Below are 21278 nucleotides of genomic sequence, written 5' to 3' on the forward strand. Positions count from 1 at the left end.
TCCATTCAAATAAGAGGGAGTAGACATAATATAAATAGCCAACAAATATATATGTTTGATTATTTATGTAATTACCTCCACAATAAAACACTTTTAAAAATGTTGAACTTGTCATAAAAAATAATAATAATTTTATATATATATATATATATATATATATATATATATATATATATATATATATATATATATATATATATATATATATATTATGGAGAAAAAAAAGTGTATACAACAACAGTTTTCTTGTTTGTACACATTGAAGTATGTCACTAATTTACTTTTTTAGGTGGCAAACCAGACCATTAAAAATAATCGTATTTAGCCCCGTATAGGTCTAAAACTCCATTCATAATGGTCTTAAAGAGTCTTAAATTTGACTTGAAACCTGCAGAAACCCTGATATTGGTGTTTTCTAACATCGAATTATTTACGAGGTGTGTTGTTAGCCCAATGCTCAACCCCCAACCTGGAGGATCAGGACATACACTACAAACAAGTTAGCTTACCCAGTTCACCTACAGCGCATGTCTTTGGACTGTGGGGTAACCAGAGCACCCGGAGAATCCCACGCGAACACTGGGAGAACATATTCCTCATTTATCTGTGTTATTTTAGTTGTATCTATATAATGATGCATTTATGAATAATACATTTAAATAATATTTCTGAATTTATTTTTCTTTTCTAATTTCTAGTTTTAGTAATTAGTGTATAAGTTAGTTACCAAAACAACATTTATAATAATTGCGTATTTAAGTTACAAAAACATAATTTCTAATGAATTGTATTGTAATGTTTGTTTTCATGGACTTTTTTTTGATTCTTGAATATTAAAAAGTTATAAATAACAATAGCAATATTAACTTATTCATATTCATAAGTACTGTTTTTCAAAAAGTTATCCTGACTGAAATTGTATTACAACTAGTTCAGTATGTATACTTGAATCAAATTACGCCTTACTTTGGTGTTTTGTGCATTATCTGAGGCACACAGATGCTATTCAATTCCACACTATGAAGTATACTGGGACAGAAGGCGGCCTAACTACACAAAGGTTTATAAAAACTATACAATATCACTAATAACTGCATGTAAACATAGCAGTTATGCATCCTTACATGAACAAAACACACCAAGCATTATCTAGACCCACATACTGCAAGTGTTTTATTGCTGTGGATTAGCACTGCCATAAATTAGTGTCAAAACACTTTATTAATGTATAAGCAAAAGTTAGATTATAGAGCATATTCTATAACATGATTAGATAGTGTCCTTTCAAACAAGCCCTAGAAAGTTTGCAATTTCAAGTAGACACGTAAAACCCTGAAGCAGGAAAGACTCACCTCCACTTCCCTCCGCATCGCGATGATGCAGGCAGAATCTCAGTGACATCACAATACTTTGGTCATGTGATGCTCAGACGCAGAGTTCAACTACATACAGCTTAAAGAGAAATGTTTCTAACATGTATTAATGCTTCCCTAAGCTCAATAAATGTATTAATATAATACCAGTATCAAACAGTTTTAGTGATTAAAAGCTTAATCCATCCATCCAGCCAGCTGGTAGCAGCGAGGTGAATGTTAGTGTGTGAATGTACATCAGCTGCGCATCACTGCATGTAACAGGAGAACCGCGTGTCGCTCACGTGGTGTGTGAAGGATCTACATTCGTCAGTCTGTGGAGCGCTTAAACGAAGGTTTGCACTGGGGTGATGGAGCGTGTAGGAGAGCCTGCCCTCTCAGAGGATGAGGAGGCCGTTCGGCTGGACACCTCACGCTGCAGCTCTTCCACTCTCTTCTGAAGCTCTGCACGCTTCGCTAGCAGCTCTTTGTAGCGCTGATGGACAGGCTCCTAAAATGCAGTGGTAAATCACACTTTCAATCCAGGGATAGACAACACAAGACATTTACAATTTATTATGTCCAACTATTTATTCAAGTTCATAAAGGGATAGTTCATCAGGTCGTCAAAGATGTAGGGGAATCTTTAGCTGAAACTGGCGCTTAGCAATTCATATATCATTGTGAATTAATGGTCAAAACAACATATGCAGGCAACACAAAAATAATTGAACAGTCCACTATTTATTTTGAAAAAACATTTTACAACTTCCTGAGTTAAAAAGTTGAGTTTGACCAGTTTTTAATGCATTCAGACAATCTCTGTTTGGCAGCAGCACTTTTAGCTTAGCTTAGCATAATTGGACCATTAGTATCTCCCAAAAAAGAAAAAATAAATTTAATTTTTGATAATTTTCCGATTGAAATCTTGAATCTTCTGTAGTTACAAAAACAGGCGGCAAATGAAAAGTCGATATTTTCTAGTTCGATGTGTCTATAGAGAAACCATACTCTCATTTTGGCGTAATAATCAAGGAACTTTACTGCTGTACCATGACTGCAGGAGGCGCAATAATATAAGGCCAGAATGAGAGATCTGTCATCTATTTTTTTAATACTTAGACCAGGGGTTTTCAAACTTTTAGGACACACGCCCCCCCAAGTTTGTCTGATTTCACTTGCACCTCTCCCTCAAACCAAAATTATAATGCATGCGCAAACACAATAAAATTCACAATTTTAATTGCTGCATTTACTGTGTAGAATTAATTACATTGAAACATAAATATAAAATGTCCAAAACTCCACACTTACTTGTAAGTGCATCATCTGGGTATTTAAAGTGCTTTTATATATATATATATATATATATATATATATATATATATATATATATATATATATAGTTTTCAGTGTGAACACGCTACTTACACCACTATCTATACTACAAAATGGCGTAGAATAGTGCATGAGTATGCGATTTGGGATGTACCATTAGTCCTTGAACCTTTAGGCCAAAGTTCTTAAAATGTATACTCTCCAGGCATGTTAACCTTAGATTTAAAAGGTACACTCTGGTGATTAAATTTGCCAGATATGAATCAGCGTGAAACAGGGACTAAAATTTAAAACAACAAAACAAAACAAAACTTGATATTCCATAGCTTTGAAGAAGAAGTATAAGAACTACCTGACTTTCAACATCTGTAATAGACCTTTTAAAATTCCAGAAATTCCATGATTCATGGGAAACCTGAAAATATTACCTTTAAATCACAACTTCTGCATACTACCCTGAGCACATTCATCAACTCTCTGGAATGTGATCTTCCTGTATCCTTAGGAGTCACGGGAATTCATTTTGTTTTGGCTGTGTATGTTTTCAGACTATGATATTGGCAGTAGCCATCGAGTTACATGATATAAAACAGCAGGACCACAGTTTCAGCTAAAATTCCTCTTTAATAAGGATTTAAAAAAAATGATTTTTGGGTGAACTATTCTTTTTAAATGACACCTAAAATTTCAGACAATGCAGTAATAATAATAATAAAATAGTTCTGCCAAATGATTAATTGTGATAAATAACAAACAATATAAAGGTTATGTACTATTCACATAAGATACAGTATGTGTGTGTGCTGTACATATTTACTATGTATATGGATAAATGCACACACGCATGTATATGTTGTAGTGTAAATTTATATAAAATATTTTATCTAACACAAATAATACAAAAATAAAAATATCACGGGGTGATAAAATATTTTTGTTCTGTCACACACACATGCATACATATACATACATGCATACATACATACATACATAAATAAATAAATACATACATACATACACACACACAACCGCGTATATATAAATATACATTACAAACTTTTGTTGTGAATTCAATTAATTTTAATTACTCATTTAAAAGCACTATTTATGGACACAAGGCAAATAAATGCTGGGTTTAATTATCTGTTCCTGTTTAAACATTGCAAAATCTGTTCACATGTGTGTACCTGTGGCCGCATACGAGGATTCCAGCGTATGTAGTAGGAGACCCATAGCTGCAGGTGTCGAATACCCACAGTGGGGAACAGCACATGAGAAGAGTAGTGCACATACAGTGGATTCACAAACTCCTCCAACTGACTGTTCACAAATGACCAGAGAGACACAGTGCGCTTCGGGATTTCCTAAACACAAAGAGAGACATTCCCTTAGACATATATACATATATTTATACACACATATATATATATATATATATATATATATATATATATATATATATATATATATAAATAAAAGTGTGTATATATATTTGTAACACTAAATGTATGAATTTAACAATATAATTCGTACAACATTTATTTTTACTCACTCATAATACTGCATGTATTGTTGCTAAATGTGTCATTTTTTAAGAATTATTCAGAGGCATATTTTTGATGGCTGGTTGTTGCCACCTATTGGTTAAATAATAAAATTGATGCCTACAACTTTCATTTTTGATCATCGTTAAATGCATATGAAGGTGATTTTCATCTTTACCAAAAACATCAGTGGTTATATCTAAACTATAAACTGTTATCCCATTACTTCTGTGTTATTTGACTTTGTAACTTCATAACTAACTTAAGACTAAAGGATTAACAAACATATGCAAATCACCATCATTTATAATTTATGTTGCATGGGTGTTGAGATCCCGAACTTTTACTGGTTAATCGTGCAGCTTACACTGAATACATTAATGCAGGTTAAACAAGTAGTGACAGAAAACACCTTTAATTAAACCCACCACATCCCGAATAACCCACCAAAACTACTTCCATCATCATTATATTTTTCAGGATGTGATTTGAATGAGACGAAAGGGCATCTGTCTTTGATTGTTACAAATTTAGGATTAATCTACCAGTAAAAAAATGCATTAATCCACGGGCCACGTGTGTTCCGAACCATGGGTTGTGATCCCTACGAATCACAAATCAACCGTGATCTTTTACACCCCTAATATATATATATATATATATATATATATATATATATATATATATATATATATATATATATATATATCGTTGAAGTCAGAATTATTAAACGCCTTTTGAATTTTCATTTCTTTTTTAAATATTTCACTCTGTTACACAAATGATGTGTAACAGAGCAAGGACATTTTCACAGTATGTCTGATAATATTTTTTCTTCTGGAGAAAGTCTTATTTTTATTTTGGCAGAAAAACAGGACAAATCTAACTATTATATAATCTAGAACACTACACAAATGCTAGATGCTAATATAATACTTTCATATTCATATTGCAGAAATGTCCAATAGTATTCTTGCTCTTACTTCTTTGAGTCGTTGCTGTTCACTGTTACACAGAAACGTGCCAAATAGGCAGCTGTAGAGATGATCCAGTATTGTAATGAGGAAATACTCATTAAACTCAAAAGCTGCTGGAAACTATAAACACAGAGATAAACACTGGTTACTTATACAAATCAGATCATAGCAAAACACAGAAGATGGAGAGATGTGTTGCTCTGTTAAACTCACCTGCCTTGTCATCTGCCAGACACAGTCAATGAACTGCAGGAAGATTGGAGAGCGATCTACATCTGTGTGATTCTTATCGCCGTGACCCACTCGCTATACACACAAATGAGGTTAAACAAATTATAAAACAATTATTGACAACAAACAAGCAGAGCAGTCATGAACTACATCAGTTTTTTTACTGTACTGTTCTCTAAGATTCACTAATAGCCAAATATTGTCAAGATTTTTGCATCTAAATGTAAAAATAATTTGGCTATTTTGTTGTGCTGTATTTGACCCTCATCAGAACCCTCCATTGGCCATGGCAGACTGTAGACTCAGAAGTAAACTCCCACTGCTCTGATTGACAGTTTTCCATAATAACAGGGCTGTGCAGGCAGTGAACTAATGGTCCATTTCCACTGAGCGGTATGGTACGGTTTGGCACGGGTCACCTTTATCAGGCTTGTGTCTCCACTGCCAGGGTATCAATGGTACCCTGTTGGTGGGAGTGGTGTAGGACAGAAAGTTTCAGTCGACAACATTCTCGCTCATGGAAATGTCAAAGTAAAGTTGTACGGGTCGTTTACATATCATCTGATTCTGAGAAGCACTTCTTACAAAACAGACGCTTTATACACATAAATACTTGTGTATAAATGTTCGTTACTAACCTTTCTCTGAACATGATTTGATTATAGCTGCAGATCAATGCAAAATAGTAATTAATAATCATCAATTATCTAGATTTTTGCATCAAAATGTAAAAGTAGTTTGACTATTTTGTTGTGCTCTTTTTGACCCTCATTAGAATCTTCAGATTGAATGGCCACAGCAGACTGTAGACTCAGAAGTAAACTCCCACTGTTCTGATTGATTGACAGTTTTGCATATTAACAGGGTTGTACAGGCAGTGAACTAAAAGTAGGCATAGATCTTCTGTGGAGGCGGGACCTATCTGTCCTATTACATCATAGAATAGAACATTCCAATTCTCATAATTTGGCCGACTGCCTTCAATACAAGCTGTTTTTAGAGTTACAACAAGTTTTGAGTTGTGAAACTTACAGGATGGATTCATAGTGGTGAGACCTATTATATTAACATTTACATTTAGTCATTTAGCAGACGGTTTTATCCAAAGCGACTATTATATGCCAAAAGATCAAGGCAATTTTGGTTTCTCAGATCATGACCCCTATGAAATATTAAATAGTACAATTGCACAGGATGGCTGATTTTGTCTTTAAGTGTACTGTCAGTAACAAATATATCGTAAAAGTCTATTATGCTCACCATAATTATGCTTTTTTATCAAAAATACAGTAAATACATATATAATATAGAATATCAGATTTGTTTTGTATTTCTTTCTTAATGTTTACAAAAAAAAATATTTACTGCATATTTATATTCCTCTTGTGGTGTTTTTATTATTTGTATGCACACGGGTCTAAGAGTAATTTCAATTCCCTGTATGTGTGTACATGGAAAAATTGACAAAAAAATCTGACTTTGAAAAACCAATATGATTACAGCTAACCATTAGTGTTTTGAATTTGAATATTCCCTCTACTACAACATTTTTCAAAGCTTTACAACAGTTATAATTTATTTAGTAATTTAATAGTAAGTTAATTAGTGGTCAAAGAATGCATAAATGTTAAGCCTTCTTTCACAGTATGAGCTTGACGAATCTTTGTACATTCATGGGAGATAAACATACAATCATAGACTTTTAAGGATTTGCCTACTTGTATCTAAACAGACACTTTTTTGCCTTGCCAAAATAAGTATAGGTAAAATGTAATTTATTTAGTTTAATGCCCTTGCTTGCTGTCACACAAACTACAGTTAGTTGATTAACCTGTTGGAAGCGATGTCCGAAACTGAGCCACTCTTTCTCCAGCAGTATCTGAAAGCCCCGAATGGTTCTGTAGTGCGAGTCCAGCATGATGAGGGCCAGTGAGGTGAGCTGAGCGGTTCTATCCCAGCCGTCACTGCAATGAACCACCACTGACGTCTTCCCAGACTCCACTTTATCAGCTATCCTTAAAGCGCCGGCTAGAATCAACTATCGTACACACACAAACAAACAAGCACACACATTTAGATTAATCGTGCGTCTTTAAGGCATAGTTCAAAAATTCTATTATCGATTATGACAAGTTCACACTACATGATATTCAAATTTCATGAATAGGAGGTTAAACACTTCATAAATTTACTCTAGGAAAAAACGCTATTACTGTATCCAAAATTATCCCATACCATCATTCACTGGTACACTAATATAGTCCACTTGAAAGAGTGAATGAAATTAGTGAGTGAATTAAGAGCACTCAATCTGATAAAAAGGATTAGATTTTTAACTGCCTGGTCAGACCCAGTGATAGTTATTTAACACTTAGCGAACCATCTATTAGTAACAAAACAAAGGTTTTTGGTTCCTGATATAAATGTTACCTTAATAAAATAATACTTTATTTTAAAATTTACACCAATATGATTTCGCTTTTGATACCATCTAGTAGTCATATGCGTTAATTCCTTCGGCGTGAGAACCTTCACTGTGCATTTTGGGTATTTTCTAGCTGTTGAGTGTACATGGGTTGTACACTCGTTATTGCTATGCATTGTGGGATTGATTCAGTGTACTTCAAAACATCCGCTGTTTATTTTGGACACTACTAGAAATGGTTGCTCACAATGGCTGGGGGGTGATTTCAGATACAGCCAATGTTTCACAGCCAAACACTAATTTAATAACACAACATCACACATGAGATTCTAGACTTCTTGAGCATTAAAAAGACAAAGGGGCTCCTGCCAAAGTTTTTCCAAACCTTCCCCCATTTCTTAGGCCCAAATGGACTGAGAAAAAGCCTTTCTCTGAACCGAATCCAAGTTTTGTGAAAATCTGGGCTAAAATCGTGCATTGCAAAGGAGTTACTCATTCTACACTTGGTCCAAAGCTGTATGAGTATGCTGGACACAAAAGAAAATATAATGAATAATGTAGGAAACCAATCCATTGTTGGTCCCCAATGACTTCCATACTATTTGTTTCATTTAGAGCAAGTCAATGGAACCCATCAACTTTGTATGGGAGTAAATTTTTATTTGTTTTTCACAATCCCTTTAGTATAAGAGAAACTTAATGAAGAGATTACTTCAGTCTCACCTTTATATGCTCCAGCCAGTGTGTGGACTCAAGGTTGGACAGCCAATGGGATTCCTCGATGTTTGGGTAGACGACCTCCTTAAGTTTTCGCAGTGACTCACGCATTACATGAATGTTATGGATATCCAGAAACACCAGCTCAGCATTCTGATAAGCATCTTCACTCTCAAATCCACCTCCTTTCATCTAAAACACATACAGACACAGTTGCTCAAAGTTTCACTTTCATCCAAAACACCCACTTGAAAAGAAACTGACTGTTTACCTTGTTTGCTGCAGCATTCACACTGGGCCTGGCGTCGAATATGAACAGTTTGTGCGACTGCGCGTTTGCATCCATGATAGCCTGAAGGAGCTTCTCATCCTCTTTGCAGCGTCGTCCATTCTGGCCCACCATTGGCTGACTGGAGCGAACCACCGCAGCCTGACTCTCCGGGTGGATCCATGACAGCACCTAGGGCGGGATGAGGCAACGGTGTGGATGAAGAATATGATAAAAAGACAGAAGTGTGAACGTTCAGAAATGCTTGATGTCACTGACTGGAATGCGTCCTTTGGCCCTGAAGCTGGAGACGCGCCGCAGTTCATCGTCAGTGATGGTTACTGGCACAACTAGAGTCGCTGGGTACGAATCACACAGCTCGTAGTGATCATTTAATTTGGAGATCCTCCAGCTCTCATTCGGAAGACCCTACACCCACACACACACACACACACACACACATTTGTTTTTAAAACAGATGAAATATTTTTGTAAAGAGATGCTGATGGATAAAGTTTTGCTGGACAATGTGTTATTTTATAACACCACTGTCTTATTTTACAATTATTAACACAAGCTAAATATTAACATTAAAAATATTTACTATAAAATGTGGGTGTTATTTATTATTTAAGTCCCGTGAAGTGCTTTGAAATGTGCACTTTTTACTATAATTTTGACGTAATCTCAACTGAAACATGAAGAGAGGACAGGACAGAGTAGCCCCTCCTCCTTTAAAAAACAGCCAATAGTGTTCTGTTTTCTCAGAGCTCTGCCAATCAGAGTGCGAGAGGTATAAACAGTGGTCGGAATGGGCTGATCAGCTCCGAATGTGTGGTACTTGAGCTCCAAGTGGGCTATACATGCCTCCTGGAGTTTTCATTTATTAAATGTCTTGTACATGACACAGAGTCCAACCTTTTGTGCTTTATAAATGTCTACACCTACCCCAACCCTAAACCCAACGCACGGTAAACAGTTGTGTTTTATTAATGTCTACTACACCTACCCCAACCCTAAACCCAACCTATTTGCAGTGTAATCCCTCCCATTTGGAGGTCTCTGGGCTGCAGTGATGCCTACTTGGTGAGAGTGGTTGAGCTCAAGAGCATCAAATGAAAGCAAATGAAAAGCATCTTGAAGGGGCGGGGAATGTCAGATAGTGGGGAGCAATTGATTGGTCGAGATTTGATTAGAAACTGAAGTGAGGTGATGTGAAAAACAAATGTTGATCCATTTGGGTGGAAGTGACAAAGTGCAAGCTTTAACTGTTTATATCAGGTTTATATCTTCTAAATGTGAATTTTGTCACTATTTTAGAGCACACTAGCTTATAAATATCCTTAAAAACTAGCATACTGATACTAACATCTAAAAAAAACTTTTACAAGACCTTTAAAACTAATTTATATTTATATTATTGATATTAGTAGTAGCATTTAAATAGTCAAACACATTTTAAAAATTAAATAAGTGTTATACTATAATAAATATAATTTTTTTTGTTTTAATTTCAAATTTGTGTTATCTACCCATCCATCCATAAGCCTCAGCCATCATTACTGGAAAATATTTAAATTAGCATGTATGCAAGATTTATAATGAACAGTGCCAAATTCGTTGGACAGCTTAAAAGCAATCAAGATATTAAGAATAACAGAGACAAAAGCAGAGATATTAGATTTACATCAAAGCCCTGATCACTTTAAAAGTGTTTATTTTGCAATAAAGCCTGGATAACTGTATATCATCACATTCAACAACTCCAAAACCATGAAAGAAATAAAAGCGCACTGCACCTGTCTCTTGCATTCAGCCAGTGGATCATACACCCTCCATCCATTCTCAGGAAACACCTGCTTATACTCGAATGCAAAGAGAGACTAGAGAAAAGAGAAAGGAAGGAGATGGCCAGTGAAAGATTGAATGCTACTGCTGAATCAGCAGAGTTTATTATTTATATAGTGTAATAGCATATTTTCTGTCGATTTTTTCTCACCATGTTGTTTGACACTGGAAAAGCAAACTTCATCAGGACCTCAAACACTGATTTCTTTAATGAGTCGTCAGGCTCTTTGTGCACAAAACGCAGGTTTCTCATATCCTACAAGACACATATATACACTGAGCTATCATGCAATTATGTATTAGGCCACAACAGTTTATTTGCTCACTGGCTATGTATGAGTGTTCTTTTTATTTTTTATTACACATTAATAAAGTCATAATTACTATATAATTATAATATTTTTATATTTTCAGGTGTCCATTTAGGTGTAGTGTAAAGTTTTTTATTCAGTTCATTTTTCACAAATTTTTCATTTTAGTTGTAATAAATAAACTAATTTTATTTAAGTTAGGAGCAATTTTTACATTTGTTTTGATAAAAAAAAAAACATTTTTATAAAACCACCCAAACCTTGCATGCCAAGCCATATGAGACATCTCCTCTGCCTGTTGCTGCTCCGATCTTCTCTACTCGGCTCAATACACCCAGTGGAAGATCTAACCCAAACACTGGCTCCTATACACATATATATGGAGATTAAAAATTACCCCATTCATTAAAATTCTGTTCAGAAGTCATAAATAAACAGCATGTGTTCTTGCCTCTTACCCTGTCAGTGCATCTGAAGAACAGTCTGTAGTTAGTGACGGTTAGACTCCCTCTAATAGGCCCAATGAATGGACAAATGTACGTCACGTCTTTAGCTGTAGACACACACACACCCACAATTTAAACACACACACACACAGCACTCAAATCATCAGATTTGCTAATGTAAAGTAGTCAGTGTAATGTAGCAAAAGTACCGGATTCCTGAACCAGTTCCTCAGGCAGAAGAGGAAGTTCGCCTTTGCTTGGGTCTTTGTACATCTGCACACAGAAAAACAGATCAGTGCACAGGACTTCAAATGTTATTAAACATTCTTGCTCCCATTTCCATTTAATACCTTTTCAATTGGTCTTCCTTTACTCTATAAGCAAGAAAAATAACAGATGAGAATTAGTATCAGTAATGATTCAGCACATACATCAGCTTAAAGGACTGGATAAGAAGAGACTGACCCGCAGCTCTGTGTCTGAAACTTTGGGGCCACTTGAGCGATCAGAGCGGGTCGTGGTAGAGCTGAAGGTACATTAAGATGAAGATTAAAGCACATAGAAACCAGCTGTTCTTCAGAAATAAGCCTTCTGTCATTATTTACTCACCCGCACGGTCAATTTATTTCTAGCATAGAACAAATAATGATTGAGGTAAAGTTGGTTTTATATTCACACATTCAGACTTTCTCCTTATTAATATCATTTCAGAAAAGTACTCTTTGTAAATTCTAAATAGTGAAATCATATTAGCAGCCAATGACTATCAAATTCCAACATTGTTTACAGTGCTAATGTTGTTTTGAAGTCATATTTACATGTGATTTCAGTCAAAATATTCAAGTACCATGGTAAACAATATGAGAGCAAGTCACAAGTTGACACTGAACGGATATGCGAATATAAAACCAAGTTTACCTCAATTAAATAATGCTGAATGACAGAGACTGACAGCTTCAGTCTTCACTACCATCACATCCTTAATTCTATACAAAAAGGAGTTTTGTCATTCTGCTAACATCTCTTTTGTGTACAACAGATTAAAGAAAGTCATACATGTTTAATTAATATAAGAGTGAGTAAATGATGACAGAGTTCAATGTGTAGATGAGCTAGCCTATCTGACATATGAATGATCAAAGTTAGATTCTGCGCTTGTCAGAAACCTTCACAACTTTAACAATGACTCCCGGGAGGTCGTTTCATAAAATTTTAATGATATTAACATTTAAACCAGTCAAATCGTTCTGTGTATATTTTAAAGAGTGTGTTTGAATGTTTTTGTAGTACCTGCACAGCGACTCCACACTATCCACACTTGCGCTCTCCTCCATTCCGAAACAACCTTAACCGCGGCGCAGATAAACTTATTAAGCTAACTTAACTTCAGTAATCTAGTGTGTGATTAGTGCGGAAACTCAGTGAACACAAACAGCGGAAGCTGCCATGTCTTCCCACAATTCCTCTAGGTGGGGCTGGGCGTGCGCGTTCTCGCGTTTGTGTCCGTTTGCTTGTGCGCGTGACTGTGGATCACCTTGTGGGGACCTTTGGGAAGTGAATAAATGGAAGTAAAATAGCCCAATTTACTTTCTTTTCAATGAAAAACTTAAAACTAAAGAAAGAAAACGAAGGAATGCCATATTTAATGGTAAAAAGATAATGCTTAATCTACAGTAATTTCAGTGTCTTATTTTTTTTTTGTCCAAAACGAATTCACATTAAAAACAAACTGAAATACTTTCTTTTAAATTGAAGGTGCCCTGATTCATTCATTAAAAAAAAAAAAAACAACAACACAAAACATCACAGTTAAACAAAACACTAATTATCACAGGAATGTCATTTTGTAACTATGTTTATGCACTGTAAAACCCAACAGTCAACTTTATCAAATGAAATGAGTGTAGTGAACTCACAATTGGCTGAAAGTTAATTCTACTTATTTAAAAAGAGTTTTGAACTCAGTGTTGAAGGTAATGAGTTAATTAAATACTTCATTACTCCAAATTAAATGGATTAAGTTCACAGTACTCATATAGATTAGTTTTTAACTCAAATGGTTTGTTGCAATCGGTTTCCTCAAATGGTTTGAGTTGCCTTAACTTATTGGGTTTTACAGTACTCAGTTGGTTTGTGTTCTCTTAACTTATTAGGTTTTACTTTGCTCAAATTGCTTTGTTTACTCAAATAGATTAAGTTCACAGTACTCATTAGGATTAGTTTTTAAACTTAAATGGTTTGCCTCAAATGGTTTGAGTTACCTTAAGGTTTTGGGTTTTACAGTGAGCTAAATTATAGACCATTTTTCAATGTGGTCATGTCATTGGCCAATGAACATTTCCTGCTTTTTATTAAACTATTTCATAACTGTAACTGGAGGTAATTCAATCATAACCTAATGTTAAAACAGCTATCATAACATCAATTATCAATATGTGGCACTTTTTGGATTCTCAGAAGCTATGGAAATTAAAAATGTAAAACAGGAAATATGCTGGGACCATTATATATATTTACATCCCTCAGAATGGTCTATGACTTGATCATTTTGCTTATAAAAAATATATATTAAACCATTTTTTGTAGTAAAAGATTTTTTTTTACTGTTGGCATTTCCATTTAATTAAACAGTTTTCCCTTTAATTTAGTGAATAAAAGTCATTAAGCAATTAAAAACTTTCTAAAAATATATTTAAAAAAATTTTTGTTAATTAAATAACTTTTTTACTTTTTAAATTTAAACTACAATGCTATTTTACATTGAATGTTTGGTTTTTTGCTTTAATATACAATGCTATACTCCTTATCATTGACAAAATATGAAATACAGTTGAAATCAGAATTATTAAACCCCCTTTGAATACTTTTTCTATTTTACATATTTCCCAAATGAATTTTAACAGAGCAAGGACATTTTCACAGTATGTCTGATAATATTTTTCCTTCTGGAGAAAGTAGTTTTGAAGTTTTTTTTTTTACCATTTTAAGGTCAAAATTATTAGCCCCTTTAAGCTAATTTCTTTGGGATAGTCTACAGAAGAAACCATCGTTAGACAATAACTTGCCTAATTACCCTAACCTGCCTAGTTAACCTAATTAACCTAGTTAAGCTTTTAAATGTCACTTTAAGCTGTATAGAAGTGTCTTGAAAATATCTAGTCAAATATAATTTACTGTCATCATGGCAAAGATAAAATAAATCAGTTATTAGAAATGACTTATTAAAACTATTATGTTTAGAAATGTGTTGAAAAAAAATCTTCTCTCTGTTAAACAGAAATTGAGGAAAAAATAAACAGGGGGGCTGATAATTCAGGGGGCATAATAATTCTGACTTTACCTGTAGCTAAAACGTTAGCTGTTAAAAAAGTTGGCTACTAAAAAATTAAGTATAGCAAAGCTCGATCTCAGCAAATCTAAGATAGATAGACTTGTAAGCCTACTTTCTGGCAAGTATTCAGAATTGAGCTCAATTCAAGTTTGTTTTAAATCCAGATAACTAACATCAATTATAAAAATAGAAACTAATGCTAAATCTTTGTGTGCTCTTTATTATCTAGTTTTGTTGAACAAGTATACTTTCTTTGTATGTAAACTATTCCACATGTCCAAACTGATATGTTTGCAGCAATGATTGTGTGTGAAAGAAAAGCTATGAAGAAACTTGTGTGTGAGTTGGTGTATGTTCATGTGTGCATTATTTGTACATAATTTGCGTCACAGTGTCTGCTGGTGGGTGTGCGCCTTGGATCTGATCTGAATGGTTAAGGACCGCCAGCACAAGCATCTTTTGTGTGGAGATGTTTGTAGTGGGGTGAGTAACAGCGTGACACGGGTGATTAGCAATGCAAAGCTCCGGTGCTGCGCCATAATCTGCACTGGGGAAACATCAACCCTTTCCTGTGCGACTTCTCTTTCTCCACATCTTCTCTTCTCCTCAGGGATCTCACCAACCGCAGGTAAACATCAGCAAAAATACCCACCCTATCAAACACAGTACTAAACCTACCAATTAAACCCTGTCATAATCAACTACCAACCATGTTCAAACCAGCAACCCAATAATCAACCATCTACCGAACCAATGAAGCCAGCAGTTAAACTCCCATCTAATTCTTCATCTAGAAAGTTTACAACCACTCACTTTTAATAAAATACTGCATGTTCTGATAGATCAAATATATTATTTCATAACACCACTTATGGGAAACTAAAAATGTGTGAAAGATGATGTTGTGTAGTAGAAAGAAGATGATGTAGTATTTCAGTACTTACATTCATCTCTATGATGACAGTCATTTTTGTATATCACTTATGCAATAAAACGCAAGCATCACCTTACTAAAAATTGTAAAACAAATGTATATTATAAAGAAACATGCTTTAAAAGATATATATTGAAGACATTTCATATTTTACATTTAAAGTTTTTAGGACAAAACTTTTTATTAATCTATTTGCATAATAGAATGAATAACTAATGAATATAAATAAACATTGCTGGCCTAAATTTTTAAGTTATCTTAAATTACTTCAAATTAAGTAATTTCAACGTACACAAAATTAAACTGACTTAAATCTAACACTGTAAAAATATTTCTGCTTTATTTTTTTTGTCAAATTAACTTAGTCTTCTCAACTTCAATCAAACTAAAAACTAAAAATATAACGTTAAACTTTGTATAAGTTAAAAATGTTTGAAACCTGATTAAGTTTTAAAATAAGTTAAAGCAACATACAAAAATTTGTCTTGACAGTTTGTCATTAAGTTTTTGCTGTGTACACTGTTAAAAATCCTGGTTGCCTTAAATTTTTAAGCTGAATCAAATGAATCTTTTGAGTCCATGGTAAATGAGTCCATGGAGTCCATGGTCCATGTTAAACTGACTTAAAACAGCTTGTGTAACTTATAAAATTAAGTCTGAACATGATTGACTTAGCTTAATGAGTTACAATGACCTATAAAACACTGTAAAAACAAGTTGACTTAACTTAAAATTTTAAGACAACAAACTTTAGGACATTTTTGAGTTGACCTCAACTTTCAACCCAATTACTGCACTTGACTTCATTTAAGTTGAGTAAACTTAAAAAAGTCCTGAGGTTGCCTTAAAATTTTAACTTGAGTCAACTTTTTTACAGTGCATATGCTATCAGGACTAATTGATCATATAATATTTTACATTATATGAATGATATTGAAACATGGTTAACTAATTCGATTTTTTTATTACAATGTAAAAGTATGTCATGTTAAACACTGATATAATATCAATATTAAACAACAATATTAATGAACAAAAGAAAACATAAAATGCATGTTAAGCATCATCACTTTAATGTACAGTTAAAGTCAGAATTATTAGCCCCCCTGAATTATTTGCCCCCCCCTGTTTATTTTTTCCCCAATTTCTGTTTAATGGACAGAAGATTTTTTTCAACACATTTCTAAACATAATAGTTTTAATAACTCATTTCTAATAACTAATTTATTTTATCTTTGCCATGATGACAGTACATAATATTTTACTAGATATTTTTCAACACACCTCTATACAGCTTAAAGTGACATTGAAAGGCTTAACTAGATTAATTAGGTTAACTAGGCAGGTTAGGGGAATTAGGCAAGTTATTGTTTAACGATGGATTTTTTTCTGTATTCTATCAGAAAAAATCTAGCTAAAAGGGGCTAATAATTTTGACCTTAAAATGTTTTTTAAAAAATTAAAAACTGCTTTTATTCTAGCCGAAATAAAACAATTAAAACTTTCTCCAGAAGAAAAAATATTATCAGACATACTGTGAAAATGTTCTTGCTCTGTTAAACAACATTTGGGAAATATTTTAAAAGAAAAGAAAATTCAAAGGGGGGCTGATAATTCTGATTTCAGCTGTATTTCATATGGCTGTGTATTATTGTATGTTATTCTGTGTGTTTGCAAAGCAAACTGTGGGCATATTTCTGACAATTGTCCTTCTAAATGCACTAAAACCCTTAGTTGACGAGTGTTAAAATAATGGATTGTTTGTTAAGTCAGAGCTTATTTACTACACAAATGTCAAATCTGAGTCAAAAGTGAAAGATGGAAGGTACTTGGTGACCTATATCACACAAACACACTCATCCAAGCACACACACACTTGTTCTGTGACTGAACCTACGCTTTCATTGTGTGATGGGAGGAATGGCATTGGCTGCGAGTTCGCCGGTCACATGGGTTGCTCTGCCTTCATAAATGGTCACTGAAAGCTGGAGACACTCCATCTGACAGAAGTACACACACACACAAACACACACACACACTGGCACACACCGGAGACACGGCGGGTCTCAGAACCCCTCAACACGGGCTCTGCCCATGCCACTAACACCACCTGCGGAGCCTGGTAATGCTGAACACTGCACACATTTCTTTCTGTCCTCTCGCTTTCTCTGCTCTGATGCTGTTTTCTGCTGTAGATGTAGCTGCCTTTTCTATGTGCGCTTGCTTTTCTTGTGGAATATGAATGACTTTGAGTGATTTTAGGGAGTAAATAGAGTTTTTAAAACATTTGTGCAGGACTGTAAAGACATCTGAGTTAGCTAGAACGCCATATTTTCTTGTGTCATGCATTGTTTGTAAAAACCTGTATTTGTAGTTGAATTAGACATGGTTATGATGGTGACTTGATGTAATGATATACAGTATAGTTATGCAATTGCTTCAATGCCTGCTATTTAGATATCTTTAAATGTTTGCATAGGTTATTTTTTCAAATGCTTTTGTTCTGTAAAATATTTTAATGATTTAAAAAGAAACAGGCTGCATTTTGTCAAATAAAATGGTAAAATTGTTAAATGGTATCTAATTTAATAATCATTCAATAATCATTAACATGTTTAAAAGCTTCGTATTTTAAACTCAATTTTAAAATGCATTCCCATGATGATGAATTTTCAGCAGCCATTTAATTAATTCTTCATCATCACAAGATCATTCATAAATAATTTTAATATTTTATATTAGTCATGAAAGGTCTACATTTTTATTTATAAATAACTATAAATGTAGAAAAGACATGTGCTGCTTGTTTTTGGTACAAGGATCAATTATCTGAAATTCTTTATAATCTCGTTTGTCATTAATATATAATCAACATTTGTTAACATTATTGTATTGTATCATGTTAATGTTAGTATGTAGTGCATTATAATTAATCCAATGGCGACATACTGTGAACTTGCATGAATATTAAATTTAGCCAACATTAACAATGGTTATGCTGTTAAAATATAAGCCAATTGTTCATTAAAAGTTACCATTGACTAATGTTACTCCTATAAATTCTTAAATTTAGTTCTAGGTATGGGCCAGTATAAGATTCTGGAGGTATGATAACCTTGGATAAAATGATCATGGTTTGACAGTATTGGGATTACTGCTCTAAAATATATTCTTTTTAAATGTCTGGATAAAAACAAAAAATTGTTCCCCCATTGAACACAATATATTTCATTTTGAGAAACTTTTAAAATATTTTGGTCAAGCCAAATAATTCAAATGAATCATTGACTTCTGCTGTTTTCATTAGTTTCAAAAACATAGATTTCATTACAATTTAAAATGGCATCTTGGATATATTTTCTGCTGAAGATACTGTTGTCCTAAAAAACTTAAAACAAAATGTAAAATAAAATCTTACATATACCGTAGGAACAGTATAGCAGAGAATTTTGATGGTTTTGAAACCTTGACTTTTTAAAACCACAGTATACCTTGGTTATCATCTAATGCCTACATAGTTTACCCCAAAATTTCATTTTAACGAAGATGTTTTCACAAACGAAGATGTTTTAAAGAGAGCTGGAAACTGTTGACTTCCATAATAAGCAAAAACATACAATGGAAGTCAATGGTTACAGGTTTCCAGCTTTCATCAAGTATCTTCCCAGCAAACAATTTTGCTGGGAAGCAAATATAAAACCTCTATTAGACGTCTTAACATAGTCGGCTTAACTAAAACAAGGCTAAACTTGGGCTGTCAGTGAAAATCTAATGGCGTCTAAGAATAGCCCAAAACTAGATTAGTCATCAAATAAATGGATTAGACAGACTTTATATGTGTAGTCATTCATTTCTGTTTATTTGATGACTAGTCTAGTGTTGGCCTATCCTTAGACGTCTATTCGATTTTCACTGACGGCCCAAACCTAGCCAATACGACTATGTTTAGACGTTTATTAGGCATCTTTTAAAAACAAAATTGCTTGCTGGGTTATTTTTGAGTGAACGTTAGTAGCAGTTTAAAAGTGCACCATTGTTTGGAACAGAAATATGTTATAACGTCGTATCCACATTGTCACTTTTGCTCAATGCAACGTGTTCTTGCCGAATAAAACAAAGTATTTCTTGAAAAGAGTTCTGAATGAATAATGGCCACTGTTTTGACCGTGCCTGTGAGTGAGTGTATGTGTGTGTGTTTGACTAACAGTGGACTTTTTCTCTTGTCTCTCAGATCTGGAACCAAAAATGAACTGGGCGTCATTTTATGCCGTGATCAGCGGCGTGAACCGACATTCCACCGGCATTGGGCGGATTTGGCTGTCTGTCCTCTTCATTTTCCGGATCCTGGTTCTGGTGGTGGCGGCGGAGAGCGTGTGGGGCGACGAGAAAGCGCATTTCACCTGCAACACCCAACAGCCGGGATGCAACAGCGTGTGCTACGACCACTTCTTCCCGATCTCTCACATCCGACTGTGGGCCCTGCAGCTCATCATGGTCTCCACCCCCGCCCTGCTGGTCGCCATGCACATTGCACACCGTCGGCACATCGACAAAAAGTTGTATCGCCAGGCTGGCCGCACAAGCCCGAAAGACTTGGAGGCGATAAAAAATCAAAAGATGAAGATTACCGGCGCCCTCTGGTGGACATATATGATCAGCCTGCTGTTCCGTGTGTTGTTCGAGTCCGCTTTTATGTATCTGTTCTACATGATTTACCCGGGCTATAAGATGTTCCGGCTGGTGAAGTGTGACTCGTACCCTTGCCCAAACATTGTCGACTGTTTCGTGTCCAGGCCGACAGAGAAAACAGTCTTTACCATATTTATGCTGGCGGTGTCCGGCGTCTGCATCCTGCTCAACATCGCCGAAATCGTCTTTCTTGTGGCGAGAGCAACAAGTCGACATCTTAACAACTCAAAAGATACTGCTGTGGGAGCCTGGATCTCCCAAAAACTCTGCTCCTTTTAGAAGTGCTCGGCCTCAAGCCTTAAATATGTCACTCAAACACTTATATTTAATGAGGGTTAACAATAATCCGTGTTGGGTAAGGTTCCTAATATATTACAATCTTAAACGCCATCCTAATTTAAAAATAAAAATCAACAACCCACACAAAATAGGCTGCTTTCTTATCTACTTCTTTAAAAAAAACTAAGTAACACATTTAGTTACTTTTTTAAAGTGACTTAAGATTGTAATACTTTTAAAAGTAACTTTACCCAACACTAATAATAACACGTCAGTGATTATGTTTTATGTGTACTCAGAATTCTTTTTAAATTATGTACATAAGCATTACTTCATGACATGTATTTACTGCTGTATGAAATATACTTATTTGGTAACTTAAACAAATTCTACAATTAAATAAAATTGAAATATTAATTTATCTGTGGTACTCACACATTGAGTTTTATTGCAAATGACAGCTAAAGCAAGTGCTTAACCCTTTAACTGCCCCACCAAGACAATACATTGTGGATTGCATTTCTTAACTCCTAATGTCGCTAGTTAACACACTCAATACATTTTTTTTCAACACATCCTATAATTTCT

At 34.4% G+C, this 21278-nt stretch overlaps 2 protein-coding genes across 3 annotated transcripts; one reads left to right on the forward strand and one right to left on the reverse strand.

Annotated features, from left to right (window-relative positions):
- Positions 1-1145: 1145 nt before the first annotated feature.
- Positions 1146-12935, reverse strand: mtmr2 (myotubularin related protein 2). Its single transcript, XM_056457686.1, has 16 exons — positions 12748-12935; positions 11923-11983; positions 11808-11831; positions 11667-11730; positions 11470-11564; positions 11272-11376; positions 10852-10956; positions 10652-10735; positions 9132-9281; positions 8856-9044; positions 8591-8776; positions 7274-7480; positions 5425-5517; positions 5218-5331; positions 3878-4054; positions 1146-1863 (listed from the first exon to the last, which is right to left on the reverse strand). The coding sequence occupies exons 1-16, from the start codon at positions 12789-12791 to the stop codon at positions 1699-1701; spliced, it is 1863 nt and encodes a 620-aa protein (XP_056313661.1). The 5' UTR covers positions 12792-12935; the 3' UTR covers positions 1146-1698.
- A 2345-nt stretch (positions 12936-15280) lies between these two features.
- gjb1a (gap junction protein beta 1a) lies at positions 15281-20964 on the forward strand. Of its 2 annotated transcripts, none has more exons than XM_056456890.1 (2): positions 15281-15416; positions 19954-20964. In XM_056456890.1, the coding sequence occupies exon 2, from the start codon at positions 19968-19970 to the stop codon at positions 20688-20690; it is 723 nt and encodes a 240-aa protein (XP_056312865.1). In that variant the 5' UTR covers positions 15281-15416; positions 19954-19967; the 3' UTR covers positions 20691-20964. The 2 variants fall into 2 exon arrangements, with proteins under 2 accessions (XP_056312865.1, XP_056312864.1); XM_056456889.1 differs by lacking the exon at positions 15281-15416 and adding an exon at positions 17731-17844.
- Positions 20965-21278: the final 314 nt, after the last annotated feature.

This window comes from Danio aesculapii, chromosome 5 (genome assembly GCF_903798145.1).
Source record: "Danio aesculapii chromosome 5, fDanAes4.1, whole genome shotgun sequence".
Classification (NCBI taxonomy): domain Eukaryota; kingdom Metazoa; phylum Chordata; class Actinopteri; order Cypriniformes; family Danionidae; genus Danio; species Danio aesculapii.